Source organism: Convolutriloba macropyga, chromosome 3 (assembly GCF_964194025.1).
Source record: "Convolutriloba macropyga chromosome 3, txConMacr16.3, whole genome shotgun sequence".
In the NCBI taxonomy this organism is placed as follows: Eukaryota; Metazoa; Xenacoelomorpha; order Acoela; family Convolutidae; genus Convolutriloba; species Convolutriloba macropyga.
The window spans coordinates 79,183,760-79,200,757 of record NC_134470.1 but is presented as its reverse complement, the minus strand read 5'-3'; the positions used below and the strand labels follow the sequence as shown (position 1 = coordinate 79,200,757).

General features: G+C 31.9%; 2 protein-coding genes across 2 annotated transcripts in view; one reads left to right on the top strand and one right to left on the bottom strand.

The window, feature by feature from the left end:
* LOC142337308 (olfactory receptor 51I2-like) overlaps nucleotides 1-2,041 on the bottom strand; it is a 34,473-nt gene extending 32,432 nt beyond the window's left edge. The window contains exon 1 of the mRNA XM_075386506.1: nucleotides 1,903-2,041. Coding sequence (XP_075242621.1) covers nucleotides 1,903-1,921 — 19 coding nt within the window. The 5' untranslated portion in view covers nucleotides 1,922-2,041. The remainder of the gene's footprint in view (nucleotides 1-1,902) is intronic.
* Nucleotides 1-16,998, top strand: part of LOC142336494 (uncharacterized) — a 187,900-nt gene that overhangs the window by 141,972 nt on the left and 28,930 nt on the right. The gene's annotated exons all lie outside the window — the stretch shown is intronic.

The window sequence follows — 16,998 nt, the reverse complement described above, 5'->3', positions numbered from 1 at the left end:
ACTAAATTTTTTGTTCAGCAACAAATTCACTCCAAATTTTTTCACGTGTTTCATTTCCCGCTTCAAAGTTCCTCTTCGAGTCGTAAAAAGACAGCGCCCCAATACAATTCAAATTCTTTGAATTGTAATAAAAAAGTTTGAAACAATAGAAAGTTCTGTTTGGTGGTTAGAGTTGTCGATTGGCATGTTGGTGCCGTTAGCTGTGCAAATTGATTGTTTCTCTTCCCGAACATACCAAGATTATATAAGTATGTGAACTGTTCTGGTAAGGAATGTATTTTTAATTAAAATTCTCCTTTACTTAAAACTGTTGTTAGTATACTAATTGGACCTGTGCATCGTGGAAAAGGTTCATACTGCTATTCGCGATCAACAATGGTTACATTTATTGTGGCCAAAGGGAGTGAAAAACATGATATTGGTAATAGATATTCACAGACAAGCGTAACCCCTGTCCGCCATTTTGAGCATTCAGTTAGCCTAATACGTAAGTAAACAGAAACTTAATCAGTGACACCAAATTCAGAGACTTATTATTTTGAGCAGTGATATTAGTATTTGGAAAAAGAACTGGAATATAGAGTCAAAGTAGAACCCGTTGACAACCAATAAAAATTTTGAAACTCACGCATTTTTTTCTAGCGCACATGCCCTTATTTTCTTACAATTTATGAGATCAAGATTTTTGAATAAATTTTGAACCTTTCCGGAACCTGCTCAATTCAAACAAAATTTTGCACTGGAAATATGAAATCTCAAAACTGTGGCAAGATTAAGCCCGTTATTGCTCATGGCTACACACTTAACTCAATGAAAACTTAATGCGTCATTTATGAGAAAACCGTCAAGCAAATCTTACAAAAAGAAGTTCCAGTAAATTCATTATGCATGGTCACAAGTAACTTTGCTAAAATTGCGCTTTAAAAAAACCACAAACTTATGGCTTTCTATATTATACTTTTCCGAATTTACATTCCTCAAAAGCCTAATATTTCATTTCTAAGCAAGCATGTGCATGTTTCATTTTTTGTTTTGTTTTTTAGTTAGCTTTGTTCGGTTTAATGTATTTCTATTTTTAAACTTCTGAATTTGTATGAATTTTTTGTATGAAGCGCATGCTCACATGAGTAGTCCTATTGCGCTTATAAAAACTATTCAATGCATTCGCTTTGTAATCTGAAAAATTAGAAAAACGTATATCTAATCAACTTACAATTTTTTTCAGCCTTCCAACCATGCTTATTTCTGAGTTTCAAAGTTCCAAAGAGATACAAATTTTATTACTCTGGTTATCTTTTATCCTTTGGCTTTTTATTTTTTAAATAACAATCCTATTCGTGAGATCAATTTACGAAAAAGACCGACCGCAATTGCTATTACGTAAGAAAAACAGTGCTCGGCGGATAATGCCCCTGAAAAATTGTGACTCGAATGAAACTGCCTTGGAGTTCTGCTCGAGAGAAAAAATCTTTGATTTTAGCTAGACAGTAAATGGCGTCCTCGGCTAAAACTCGACAATAAATGATGACTTCGAGTTCGGTTCAACTTGGAAACTGTCATCGAATTTAGCTCGATCACAAATGCTTCCTCAACGTTGACTTGTAATTCTGGTAGTTATTAATTATATGAAAATTAATATGTCTCTATGCGTGGTAACGCACTAGATATAAGTAGGGCATGTTGCGAATGGGAGCCCGAGAGAATCATAGGACCACTTTTCTTTAAAAATGATTATTTCGGCAAAATTTATGGAAAAAATATTCGCTGTACTATAGTTATTAGCTAAGACCTCCTCGACTATATATTTTCAGTCAATTTTCACCCTCAACCCCCCCCCCCCGTTTTTTTTCATTTTTGACATAAATAATGGAAAAGGCGCGACGTACTGATCTGTTGACTTACCATAATCATCATAGTCCATTTCGTACAGTTGATTGTCGAATGAGTAACTCAAGTAAAAAAACGTTTTGTAATCCAATGAGCGAATAGTACTAAATTTTTAAAATTTTTTCTATTTCGTTGGTAATTTTGTCAGTGCGTACTTGATCGGTCTGCAGCTGTCATGAAGTATCCATTCAACTATCTAATTGACTTAAGAAGGCTTACAACCTTTGCAAGTAGGGCAAAACTGAACATACCAAAAAGGGGGTTACCAATTTAGCTACACGATCAAAAAAGACGAAATAAGTCTACTGTATTGTGTTTGAACAATTAAGAATATGAGATTTATTGCAGAAAGATTATTTCCATGAACTTTAAGTAAACTGCTTTCAACTTATCAATAAAACTTATTTAAACTGCTTTTATATCTAAAAAATGTCAACAATTTCTATAATCAAATTAGTTATTGCATGGAAAAATGAGTGAAGGGCTTTTGTAAATTTTGATAACTTCATCTAGGTAAAAAAAAACGAGGAAAAAGATTAGGAATGCAAATTAACAGAGCAGAAGTAAGAAAAATGGCGGTCTCTAATTTTCATTGGCCGACAGGGTGTTTAGCCGAAAACCAAAGAGCATAAATTAATGCGCGACCCGACCGCACTCCGTTTGTAATGGATGAATGAATTAGAGATATTTTCATATTAGTCGACCAATCAGAATTAAAATTTTTGGGCTATTTTTCTTACTCTCCCTTGTCGGCTATACCCGATGTCGGCCAATATCCCCAGTACCATAAATGATGCTTGAGTAATTTAGGCGATAGCTGCATTAGCCGAAAACTTTTTAGACGGGCAAAAGAAGTTAGTTCAGTAGAAATATTTTTCAGAGTTATTAGGGTCGTTTAAGAACAGAAAGGAAGCGTCCAATGCCTTAAAATATGGGTTAATGTGGGTATTTTTTCGTTGGGTCACGGACATGGTGATAACATTTAAAATTCTTTTTTTTCTTCGGAGATCCTCAAGCAAAATTGCGCTCTCGGATACTTCATTCTCTCCACAATTCAGCACAGAAACTTAAATTAACTTGAAGTTATATATAATTGTGAAAATTCACTGGCCATCTTGAATTTCATCTTCGGCACCACATAAATAGGAGCTATTGTGTTTATATCGTGAGAGCCACCCCCTTTCTGCAGAAGAATTTTGTTTTGTACATAATTTCCATGAGTTGGCTAAAATTTCAAATATTTCATTATAATTCTTTAACATCCGAGACTTGGTTGTTATTCCAACTAAACTTGTTGAAAATAATTTTTTTTCAACAAATAAAGCGCTTAAAATCAAAAACTCAACACAATAATCATATTTGATACAGAGTTTTTACATAATCAGCGGGATTTTTACCTACTTATCCGCTAACACACTGAAACTTTTAGCCGAGTTTATTTTTTTTTTTGAGATTTTGAGCTTTCGGCTAAAAAACTTAAGCATAACTAATTAAGCGATGCGTGAAAAGCTCAGACATTTCGCTTGTTTTGACAACTTCGTCATTTTTATTTCAACAAGTATTTCCATAGCCAAGCTAGCTTGCGTAAAAAATCTCATTATTTAAGGTAATTGCGTCTGAGAATATTTAGACTTACTTGAACTCTAATTGAACTTTAAGTTATATCACTTAATATATTGCCACAATTTCATGCGCTAAAAAATTTTATCTAATGTTTATTATAGAAAAGATATAGAAATTTTATCTAATGTTTGAGAAATGACAACTAAATGTTTAAAAATTTCCAAAATTTGAATAAAACCTTTAGGAAAATCTGTCACAGTGCCCTATTTTATTTAATCGGAAAGATTGGTATTTAATTAAGAAAAAAGACTCAAACCGATCAGATGGGAGATTTTTATTGAAGAGAATACTGTTGATTTGTCAGTGGTACGTCCTAAACTGCTAAAGGTTTTAAAGTGTTACCAAGGTTAGCCATTGGTGAGGTATAGATTAAAAGTCATTTTTAGAATTTCTTCAATGTTTAAATCTATAATTTCAAATTTTTTTAACCTAATTTAAACAAATCTTTATTGTTTTTCAAGTAAATTAACTTTAACTTTGATCAGTGTATTAGCTTTTCATACCATATCAAATTCCTGAAATTAAATCAAAGAAAACGTCTTCTGTTTCAAGTCTTCTTCAACTAATTTAAATTATCTATTCTATCAATTAAATTGCCTCACAAGCCAGATTCTAATTGTTCTGACAGCAAGTTAGGCAGCAAAAACTCGTTATATGGCTCGATAAATGTCAGTTATCACGCAAGACGGTCCATTCTATTTCCTCCGATTCGATTTATCAGTGGTGTTGTCTACACGGAAGCCCATATTGGAAAAGTGATTTAAATTGTTTCTCTTTTCTTTAATTTAGGAACATGTTTCTGCATAATTGTTATTAAATCCAATTGGTTCACCTGATCTTTTTTTGCCTCACTCAGATCATCTCCAGATTGGAATAAGTGATATAAGCAAAAACTATATTCTAAAGGTTAATCGAAAAACAAACGGGCCAACTCTTGACATTTATCAAAACATAGCAGGACAATTCCTGAATTAAATCCAAAGATGCGAATGAAAAACTAACGACAAGCGTACCTGACAAGACGATCAATTGAACAATGCCAACTAAAGAGATTCACACGTTTATAGAATAGTTCCACATTCTGATGTTAAGATCTTGAGAGCCAAACTTTATTTGTTTAATTTTGATCAAAAACCCATGCACAAACACGGAAAATGTTTATTGGACCCTAAAGATGATAAACAGAAATCAAAATTATCAATGAAAAAACGCACATTTATAGAAAATTTGCCGAAATTTGTGGTAATTTTTTCTGTCGAAATATTTTGTCTCTAAGAACTATCCTTTAATCCGTATTGAAGCTCTAGTTGGCCCCTAAAAACATCCAACAACGATAGAAATCATCATAAATGACAACAATTGAAAAAGATTCAATAACATAATGCAAAAAATACTACTATTTTGGGTGCTTAATTTGGAAATAACAAAACACACAGCAAAACAGACATAAAATATAAAAAATTTTGCAAGCAAAAAATTTTCGTGAATTTTGGGAAACATTAATTTCAAACCTCAACTGATTTAAATTATCTATTCTGTCAAAAAAAATTGCCTCACAAACCAGATTCTAATTGTTCTGACAACAAGTTAGGCAGCAAAAACTCTTTATTTGGCTCGATAAATGTCACTTATCGCTCTAAATGGTCCACTATATTTCCTTTGATTCGATTTATTAGTGGTTTTATCTACAGAAAAACTCAAATCGGAAATGTGATATATTTTGTTTCTCTTTTTCTTTAAGTTAGGAACAAGTTTTTGCTTAATTGTTTTTAAATCCCATTGGTTCAAATGACCTTTTTTTTGCCCCAGTCGGATCATCTCCTGACTGCAATGTGTGATTCAAACAAAAGCTATATTCTTAAGGTTAATCGAAAAACAAACGCGCTATTTGACGTAAATCAAAACATAGCAGGGCAGTTCCTGAAGTAAATCCAAAGATATGAATGAAAAACTAAAACTATCGTACATGAGCAGACAACCAATTGAACAATGTCAACCAAAGAGAATCACAATTTTATGGAATAGCTTCACATCTTGATGTTAAGATCTGGAGAGCAAAACATTATCCGTTTAATTTTGATCATCAACCCATGCACAAGCACGGAAAATGTTTATTGGACCCTAAGGATGATAACTAAAAACCTGAAACAAATCAAAATTATAAATAAAAAAACGCAAATTTGTTGAAAATTTGCAAAAGTTCGTGGTATGGTTTTCTGTCGAAACATTTTGTCTCTATGAACTATCCTTTAATCCGTATTGAAGCTCTAGTTGGCCCCTAAAAACATCCAACAACGATAGAAATCATCATAAATGACAACAATTGAAAAAGATTCAATAACATAATGCAAAAAATACTACTATTTTGGGTGCTTAATTTGGAAATAACAAAACACACAGCAAAACAGACATAAAATATAAAAAATTTTGCAAGCAAAAAATTTTCGTGAATTTTGGGAAACATTAATTTCAAACCTCAACTGATTTAAATTATCTATTCTGTCAAAAAAAATTGCCTCACAAACCAGATTCTAATTGTTCTGACAACAAGTTAGGCAGCAAAAACTCTTTATTTGGCTCGATAAATGTCACTTATCGCTCTAAATGGTCCACTATATTTCCTTTGATTCGATTTATTAGTGGTTTTATCTACAGAAAAACTCAAATCGGAAATGTGATATATTTTGTTTCTCTTTTTCTTTAAGTTAGGAACAAGTTTTTGCTTAATTGTTTTTAAATCCCATTGGTTCAAATGACCTTTTTTTTGCCCCAGTCGGATCATCTCCTGACTGCAATGTGTGATTCAAACAAAAGCTATATTCTTAAGGTTAATCGAAAAACAAACGCGCTATTTGACGTAAATCAAAACATAGCAGGGCAGTTCCTGAAGTAAATCCAAAGATATGAATGAAAAACTAAAACTATCGTACATGAGCAGACAACCAATTGAACAATGTCAACCAAAGAGAATCACAATTTTATGGAATAGCTTCACATCTTGATGTTAAGATCTGGAGAGCAAAACATTATCCGTTTAATTTTGATCATCAACCCATGCACAAGCACGGAAAATGTTTATTGGACCCTAAGGATGATAACTAAAAACCTGAAACAAATCAAAATTATAAATAAAAAAACGCAAATTTGTTGAAAATTTGCAAAAGTTCGTGGTATGGTTTTCTGTCGAAATATTTTGTCTCTATGAACTGTTCTTTAGTCCGTATTGAAGCTCCAGTTGGCCCCTAGAAAACATCCAACAACGATAGAAAGCCCCTTAAATGACCAAAAATTGAAAAAGATTTAATAACATAATGCAAAAAATACTGCTATTTTGGGTGCTTAGTTTGGAATAAAAAAACATATAGCAAAACAGACATAAGAAATAAGAGAAATTTTTGCATGCAAAAAACTACGAACTTTGGGAAACATTAATTTTAAACTTCAACTTGTATAAATTATCTATTCTATCGAAAGGTTCACATTACTTTTTTTGGGCACAGTCGGATCATCTCTCGATTGAAATGTGTGATATAAGCAAATACTATATTTTTAAGTTTAATCAAAAAACAAACGCACCAATTATTGACATAAATCAAAACATAGCAGAGCAATTCCTGAAGTAAATCCAAAGATCTGAATGAAATACTAAAACTATTGTACATGACCAGACGACCAATTGAACAATGCCAACCAAAGAGATTCACACGTTTATAGAATAATTCCATATTCTGATGTTAAGGTCTTGAGAGCCAAACTTTATTAGTTTAATTTTGATCATAAACCCATGCACAAGCACGGAAAAAGTTTCAATAACATAATGCAAAAAATACTACTATTTTGGGTGCATAGTTTGGAAATAACAAAACACATAGCAAAACAGACATAAGAAATAAAAGAGTTTTTTGCATGCAGAAAACTTTTATGAATTTTGGGAAACATTAATTTCAAACTTTAACTAATTTAAATTATCTATTCTATAGGATAAATTGCCACACAAGCCAGATTGTGATCGTTCTGACAACAAGTTAGGCAGCAAAAACTCTTTATATGGCTCGATAAATGTTACTTATCACTCAAAATGGTCCACTCTATTTCCTCGGATTCGATTTATTAATGGTTTTGTCTACAGAGATGCCCAAATTGAAAAAGTGATTTAATTTGGATCTCGTTTTCTATAAGTTAGGAAAAAAGTTTTTGCTTAATTGTTTTTAAATCCAATTGGTTCACATGACCTTTTTTCCCTCAGTCGGATCATCACCCGATTGGAATGTGTGATATAAGCAAAAACTATATTTTTTAGGTTAATCCAAAAACAAACGCACCAATATTTGACATAAATCAAAACATATCAGGTCAATTCCTGAAGTAAATCCAAAGATCTGAATGAAAAACTAAAACTATTGTACATGACCGGACGGCCAATTGAACAATGCCAACCAAAGAGATTCACACGTTTATAGAATAGTTCCACGTTCTGATGTTAAGATCTTGAGAGCCAAACCTTATTCGTTTAATTTTGATCAAAAACCCATGCGCAAGCACGGAAAAAGTTTCAACAACATAAAGCAAAAAATACTACTATTTTGGGTACTTAGTTTGGAAATAACAAAACACATAGCAAAACAGACATAAGAAATAAAAGAAACTTCTGCATGCAAAAAACTTTTATGAACTTTGGGAAACATTAATTTTAAACTTCAATTATTTAAATTATCTATTCTATCGAATAAATTGCCTCACTAGCCAGATTGTAAATGTTCTGACAACACGTTAGGCAGCAATAACTCTTTATATGGCTCGTTAAATATCACTTATCACTCAAAATGGTCCACTCTATCTCCTATTCAATTATTTAGTGGTTTTGTCTACAGAGAAGCCCAAATTGAAAAAGTGACATAATTTGTTTCTCGTTTTCTTTAAGTTAGGAACAAGTTTTGCTTATTTGTTTTTAAATTCAATTGGTTCACATGACCTTTTCACTGCCCCAGTCGGATCATCTCCCGATTGGAATGTGTGATATAAGCAAAAAAGTGTATATTTAAGGTTAATCGAAAAACAAACGCACCAATATTTGATATAAATCAAAACATAGCAGGGCAATTCTTGAAGTAAATCCAAAGATCTCAATGAAGAACTAAAACTATCGTACATGACCAGACGACCAATTGAACAATGCCACCAAAGAAATTCACACGTTTATAGAATAGTTCCACATTCTGATGTTAAGATCTTGAGAGCCAAACCTTATTCGTTTAATTTTGATCATCAACCCATGCACAAGCACGGATAAAGTTTAATGGACCCTAAAGATGATAAACAGAAAACTTGAATTAAATCAAAATTATCAATGAAAAACGGAAATTTAATGAAAAATTGCCAAACTTCGTGGTATTATTTTCTGTCTAAACATTTTGTCTCTAAGAACTGTCTTTTAGTCCGTATTGAAGCTCTAGTTGGACCCTAGAAAACATCCAACAACGATATAAATCCACATAAATGACAAAAAAATGAAAACGATTCAATAACATAATGCGAAAAATACTACTGTTTTGGGTGCTTAGTTTGGAAATAACAAAACACATAGCAAAACAGACATAAAAATAAAAGAAAATTTTTCAAGCAAAAAACTTTCATGAATTTTGGGAAACATTAATTTCAAACCTCAACTGATTTAAATTATCTATCCTGTCAAAAAAAATTGCCTCACAAGCCAGATTCTAATTGTTCTGACAACAAGTTAGGCAGCAAACACTTGTTATTTGGCTCGATAAATGTCACTTATCACACAAAACGCTCCAATCTATTTTCTCCGATTCGATTTATCAGTGGTGTTGTCTACAAAGAAGCCCAAATTGGAAAATTGATTTAATTTGCTTCTCGTTTACTTTATTTTAGGAAAAAGTTCTTGCTTAATTGTTTTTAAATCCAATTGGTTCACATAACTTTTTATTGCCCCAGACTGATCATCCCCCAATGGGAATGTTTGATATGGGCAAAAACTATACTTTTAAGATTAGTCAAAAACCAAACGCGCCAATACTTGACATCTATCAAAACATAGCAGGGCAATTCCTGAAGTAGATTCAAGGATATGAATGAAAAACTAACAACTATCGTACCTGAGCAGACGACCAATTGAACAATGTCAACCAAAGAGAATCACAATTTTATAGAATAGCTTCACATCCTGATGTTAAGATCTTGGAAGCCAAACATTATCCAAATAATTTTGTTCCTCAACCCATGCTGAAGCACGGAAAAAATTTATTGGCCCCTGAAGATAAAAAACTGAAAACCTGAAACATTTCAAAATTATCAATGAAAAAACGTATATTTATTGAAATTTTGCCAAAATTCGTGGTATTGTTTTCTGTCGAAATAATTTGTAACTAAGAACTATCCTTTAATCCGTATTGAAGCTTTAGTTGGCCCCTAGAAAAAAATCCAACAAGGATAGAAACCCCCATAAACAACAAAAATTGAAAAAAATTCAATAGAAAAATGCAAAACGTACTACTATTTTGAGTGCTTAGTTGGGAAATAACAAAACACATAGCAAAACAGACCTAAAAGAAATAAAAGACATTTTTGCATGCAAAAATTTTTCTGAATTTTGGGAAACATTAATTTAAATCTTCATATGATTTAAATTATCTATCCTGTCAAAAAAATTGCCTCACAAGCCAGATTCTTCAAAATTAGGTAACAGATTTCAAAATAAGGCAGCAAAAACTAGTTATATGGCCAGATAAATATCACTTATCACGCAAGATGGTCCATTCTATTTCCTCAGATTCGATTTACTAGTGGTGTTCTCTACAAATAAGCCCAAATTGGAAAAATTATTAAGTTTGTTTCTCGTTTTATCTAATTTAGGAACAAGTTTTCGCTTAACTGTTTCTTTATCCAATTGGTTCACATGACCTTTTCTTGCCTCAGTCGGATCATCCCCCAATTGGAATGTGTGATATATTTTAAAACTATATTATTAAGGTTAGTCGAAAAACAAACGCGCCAATACTTGACATTTATCAAAATATAGCTGGGCAATTCCTGAAGTAAATCCAGGGATATGAGAGAAAAACTAAAAACTATCGTACCTGACCAGACGACCAATTCAACAATGCCAACCAAAGAGATTCACACGTTTATAGAATAGTTCCACATTCTGATGTTAGGATCTTTGAAGCCAAACATTATCCGTTTAATTTTGTTCATCAAACCATGCTGAAGCACGGAAAAAGTTTATTGGCCCCTAAAAACAAAAAACTAAGAACCTGAAACAACTCAAAATTATCATTGGAAAAATCAAAATTCTAGAAAGTTTGCCAAAATTTGTGGTATTTCTCCTGTCGAAACATTTTTTCTCTAAGAACTATCCTTTAATCCGTATTGAAGCTCTAGATGGCCCCTAGAAAAGATCCAACAACGATAGAAATCACCATAAATGACAACAATTGAAAAAGATTCAATAACATAATGCAAAAAATACTACTATTTTAGTGGCTTAATTTGCATATAATAAAACACTTAGCAAAATAGACATAAAGGAAAAAAAGAAAATTTTGCATGCACAAAACTTTTATGAATTTTTTGGAAGTTTTATTTTAAATCTTCAACTGATTTAAATTATCTTTTCTATCAAATAAATTGCCTCACAAGCCAGATTTTAATTGTTCTGACAAAAAGTTAGGCAGCAAAAACTCGTTATATGGTTCCATAAATGTCACTTATCACGCAAAATTGTCCATTCTGTTTCCTACGAATCGGTTTATCAGTGGTGTTGTCTACAAAGAAGCCCGAGTTGGAAAAGGTATTAAGTTTGTTTCTCGTTTTCTTTAATTTTGGAACAAGTTTTGCTTAATTGTTTTTATATCCAATTGGTTAACATGACCTTTTTTACTCAGTCGGATCATCACCCGATTGGAATGTGTGATATAAGCGAAAACTATATTTTAAGGTTATCCAAAAACAAACGCACCAATATTTGACATAAATCAAAACATATCGGGTCGATTCCTGAAGTAAATCCAAAGATCTGAGTGAAAAACTAAAACTATTGTACATGACCGGACGGCCAATTGAACAATGCCAAACAAAGAGGTTCACACGTTTATAGAATAGTTCCACGTTCTGATGTTATGATCTTGAGAGCCAAACTTTATTAGTTTAATTTTGATCATAAACCCATGCACAAGCACGGAAAAAGTTTCAATAACATAATGCAAAAAATACTACTATTTTGGGTACTTAGTTTGGAAATAACAAAACACATAGCAAAACAGACATAAGAAATAAAAGAAACTTCTGCATGCAAAAAACTTTTATGAACTTTGGGAAACATTAATTTTAAACTTCAATTATTTAAATTATCTATTCTATCGAATAAATTGCCTCACTAGCCAGATTGTAAATGTTCTGACAACACGTTAGGCAGCAATAACTCTTTATATGGCTCGTTAAATATCACTTATCACTCAAAATGGTCCACTCTATTTCCTCCTATTCAATTATTCAGTGGTTTTGTCTACAGAGAAGCCCAAATTGAAAAAGTGATATAATTTGTTTCTCGTTTTCTCTAAGTTAGGAACAAGTTTTGCTTATTTGTTTTTAAATTCAATTGGTTCACATGACCTTTTCTGCCCCAGTCGGATCATCTCCCGATTGGAATGTGTGATATAAGCAAAAAAGTGTATTTTTAAGGTAAATCAAAAAACAAACGCACCAATATTTGATATAAATCAAAACATAGCAGGTAAATTCCTGAAGTAAATCCAAAGATCTGATTGAAGAACTAAAACTATCGTATATGACCAGACGACCAATTGAACAATGCCACCAAAGAGATTCACACGTTTATAGAATAGTTCCACATTCTGATGTTAAGATCTTGAGAGCCAAACCTTATTCGTTTAATTTTGATCATCAACCCATGCACAAGCACGGATAAAGTTTAATGGACCCTAAAGATGATAAACAGAAAACTTGAATTAAATCAAAATTATCAATGAAAAACGGAAATCTAATGATAAATTGCCGAACTTCGTGGTATTATTTTCTGTCGAAACATTTTTTCTCTAAAAACTGTCTTTTAGTCCGTATTGAAGCTCTAGTTGGACCCTAGAAAACATCCAACAACGATAGAAATCCCCGTAAATGACAAAAAAATGAAAACGATTCAATAACATAATGCGAAAAATTTTACTGTTTTGGGTGCTTAGTTTGGAAATAACAAAACACATAGCAAAACAGACATAAAAAATAAAAGAATATTTTGCAAAAAAAACTTTCATGAATTTTGGGAAACAATAATTTCAAACCTCAACTGATTTAAATTATCTATGTTGTCAAAAAAAATTGCCTCACAAGCCAGATTCTAATTGTTCTGACAACAAGTTAGGCAGCAAACACTTGTTATTTGGCTCGATAAATGTCACTTATCACACAAAACGCTCCATTCTATTTTCTGCGATTCGATTTATCAGTGGTGTTGTCTACAAAGAAGCCCAAATTGGAAAATTGATTTAATTTGCTTCTCGTTTACTTTATTTTAGGAAAAAGTTTTCGGTTAATTGTTTTTAAATCCAAATGGTTCACATAACTTTTTATTGCCCCAGACTGATCATTCCCCAATTGGAATGTTTGATATGGGCAAAAACTATACTTTTAAAGTTAGTCAAAAACCAAGCGCGCCAATACTTGACATTTATCAAAACATAGCAGGGCAATTCCTTAAGTAAATTCAAGGATATGAATGAAAAACTAACAACTATCGTACCTGAGCAGACGACCAATTGAACAATGTCAACCAAAGAGAATCACAATTTTATAGAATAGCTTCACATCCTGATGTTAAGATCTTGGAAGCCAAACATTATCCAAATAATTTTGTTCCTCAACCCATGCTGAAGCACGGAAAAAAGTTATTGGCCCCTGAAGATAAAAAACTGAAAAACTGAAACATTTCAAAATTATCAATGAAAAAACGTATATTTATTGAAATTTTGCCAAAATTCGTGGTATTGTTTTCTGTCGAAATAATTTGTCTCTAAGAACTATCCTTTAATCCGTATTGAAGCTCTAGTTGGCCCCTAGAAAAAATCCAACAACGATAGAAACCCCCATAAACAACAAAAATTGAAAAAGATTCAATAGAAAAATGCAAAACGTACTACTATTTTGAGTGCTTAGTTGGGAAATAACAAAACACATAGCAAAACAGACCTAAAAGAAATAAAAGACATTTTTGCATGCAAAAAACTTTTCTGAATTTTGGTAAACATTAATTTAAGTCTTCATATGATTTAAATTATCTATCCTGTCAAATAAATTGCCTTACAAGCCAGATTCTTCAAAATTAGGCAGCAGATTTCAAAATAAGGCAGCAAAAACTAGTTATATGGCCAGATAAATATCACTTATCACGCAAGATGGTCCATTCTATTTCCTCAGATTCGATTTACTAGTGGTGTTCTCTACAAATAAGCCCAAATTGGAAAAATTATTAAGTTTGTTTCTCGTTTTATTTAATTTAGGAACAAGTTTTGCTTAATTGTTTTTAAATCCAATTGGTTCACATGACCTTTTTTTCCCTCAGTCGGATCATCTCCCGATTGGAATACGTGATATAAGCAAAAACTATATTCTAAATGTTAATCGAAAAACAACGGGCCAATTCTTGACCTTTATCAAAACATAGCAGGACATTTCCTGAACTAAATCCAAAGATACGAATGAAAAACTAAACACAAGCGTACCTGACCTGACGATCAATTGAACAATGCCAACCAAAAGACTCACAAATTTTTACAATAGTTTCACATCCTGAGGTTAAGATCTAGAAAACCAAACATTATCCGTTCAATTTTGTTCATCAACCCAAGCACAAGCACGGAAAAAATTCATTGGCCCCTAAAGGTAAAAAACTGAAAACATGAAATAATTCAAAATTATCAAAGAAAAAAGCGCAAAATTACTGAAAATTTGCCAAAATTCTTGATAATGTTTTCTGTCGAAATAATTGATCTCTAAGAATTGTCCTTTAATCCGCATTGAAGCTCTAGTTGGCCCCTAGAAAACATCCAACAACGATAGAAATCCCCATGAAGGACAAAAAATTGAAAAGGAGTCAATAGAAAAATGCAAAACGTACTACTATTTTTGATGCTTAATTTGGAAATAAAAAAACACATAACAAAACAGACATAAAAGAATTAAAAGAAATTTTTGTACGCAAAAAACTTTTATTAATTTTGGGAAATATTAATTTCAAACCTCAACTGATATAAATTATCTATTCTATCAAACAAATTGCCTCACTAACCAGATTCAAATTGTTCTGACATCAAGTTAGGCAGCAAAAACTCGTTATATGGCTCGATAAATGTCACTTATCATGCAAAATTGTCCATTCTATTTCCTCCAATTCGATTTATCAGTGGTGTTGTCTAAAAAGAAGCCCAAATTGGAAAAGATATTAAGTTTGTTTCTCGTTTTCTTTAATTTAAGAACAAGTTTTGCTTAATTGTTTTTAAATCCAATTGGTTGACATGAACTTTTTTGCCTCAGTCGGATCATCTCCCGATTTTATTAAGTGATATGAGCAAAAAATATATTCTAAAGGTTAATCGAAAAACAAACGGGCCAATTCTTGACCTTTATCAAAACATAGCAGGACATTTCCTGAGTTAAATCGAAAGATACGAATGAAAAACTAAACACAAGCGTACCTGACCAGACGATCAATTGAACAATGCCAACCAAAAGACTCACAAATTTTTAGAATAGTTTGACATCCTGAGGTTAAGATCTTGAAAGCCAACATTATCCGTTTAATTTCGTTCATCAACCCATGCACAAGCACGGAAAAAGTTCATTGGCCCCTGAAGATAAAAAACTGAGAACATGAAACAATTCAAAATTAGCAATGAAAAGAACGCAAATTAACTAAAAATTTGCCAAAATTCTTGGTAAAGTTTTCTGTCGAAATATTTTGTCTCTAATAATTATCCTTTATTCCGTATTGAAGCTCTAGTTGGCTCCTAAAAAACATCCAACAACGATAGAAATCCCCGTAAAGGACAAAAAATTTAATAGGAGTTGATAGAAAAATGCAAAACGTACTACTATTTTGGATGCTTATTTTGGAAATAACAAAACACATAACAAAACAGACATAAAAAATTAAAAGAAATTTTGTAAGCAAAAAACGTTTTTTAATTATGAGAAATATTAATTCAAATTTTCAACTGTTTTAAATTATCTATTCTATCAAACAATTTGCCTCACTAGCCAGATTCTAATTGTTCTGACAACAAGTTAAGCAGCAAAAACTCGTTATATGGCTAGATAAATGTCACTTATCACGCAAAATTGTCCATTCTATTTCCTCCGATTCGATTTATCAGTGCTTTTGTCTACAAAAAAGCCCAAATTGGAAAAATTATCAAGTTTGTTTCTCGTTTTCTTTAATTTAGGAACAAGTTTTGCTTAATTGTTTTTAAATCCAATTGGTTGACATGACCTTTTTTTGCCTCAGTCGGATCATTTCCCGATTGGATTAAGTGATATAAGCAAAAACTATATTCTAAAGGTTAATCGAAAAACAAACGGGCCAATTCTTGACCTTTATCAAAACATAGCAGGACATTTCCTGAGTTAAATCGAAAGATACGAATGAAAAACTAAACACAAGCGTACCTGACCAGACGATCAATTGAACAATGCCAACCAAAAGACTCACAAATTTTTAGAATAGTTTGACATCCTGAGGTTAAGATCTTGAAAGCCAACATTATCCGTTTAATTTCGTTCATCAACCCATGCACAAGCACGGAAAAAGTTCATTGGCCCCTGAAGATAAAAAACTGAGAACATGAAACAATTCAAAATTAGCAATGAAAAGAACGCAAATTAACTAAAAATTTGCCAAAATTCTTGGTAAAGTTTTCTGTGGAAATATTTTGTCTCTAATAATTATCCTTTATTCCGTATTGAAGCTCTAGTTGGCTCCTAAAAAACATCCAACAACGATAGAAATCCCCATAAAGGACAAAAAATTTAATAGGAGTTGATAGAAAAATGCAAAACGTACTACTATTTTGGATGCTTATTTTGGAAATAACAAAACACATAACAAAACAGACATAAAAAATTAAAAGAAATTTTGTAAGCAAAAAACGTTTTTTAATTATGAGAAATATTAATTCAAATTTTCAACTGTTTTAAATTATCTATTCTATCAAACAATTTGCCTCACTAGCCAGATTCTAATTGTTCTGACAACAAGTTAAGCAGCAAAAACTCGTTATATGGCTCGATAAATGTCACTTATCACGCAAAATTGTCCATTCTATTTCCTCCGATTCGATTTATCAGTGCTTTTGTCTACAAAAAAGCCCAAATTGGAAAAATTATCAAGTTTGTTTCTCGTTTTCTTTAATTTAGGAACAAGTTTTGCTTAATTGTTTTTAAATCCAATTGGTTGAC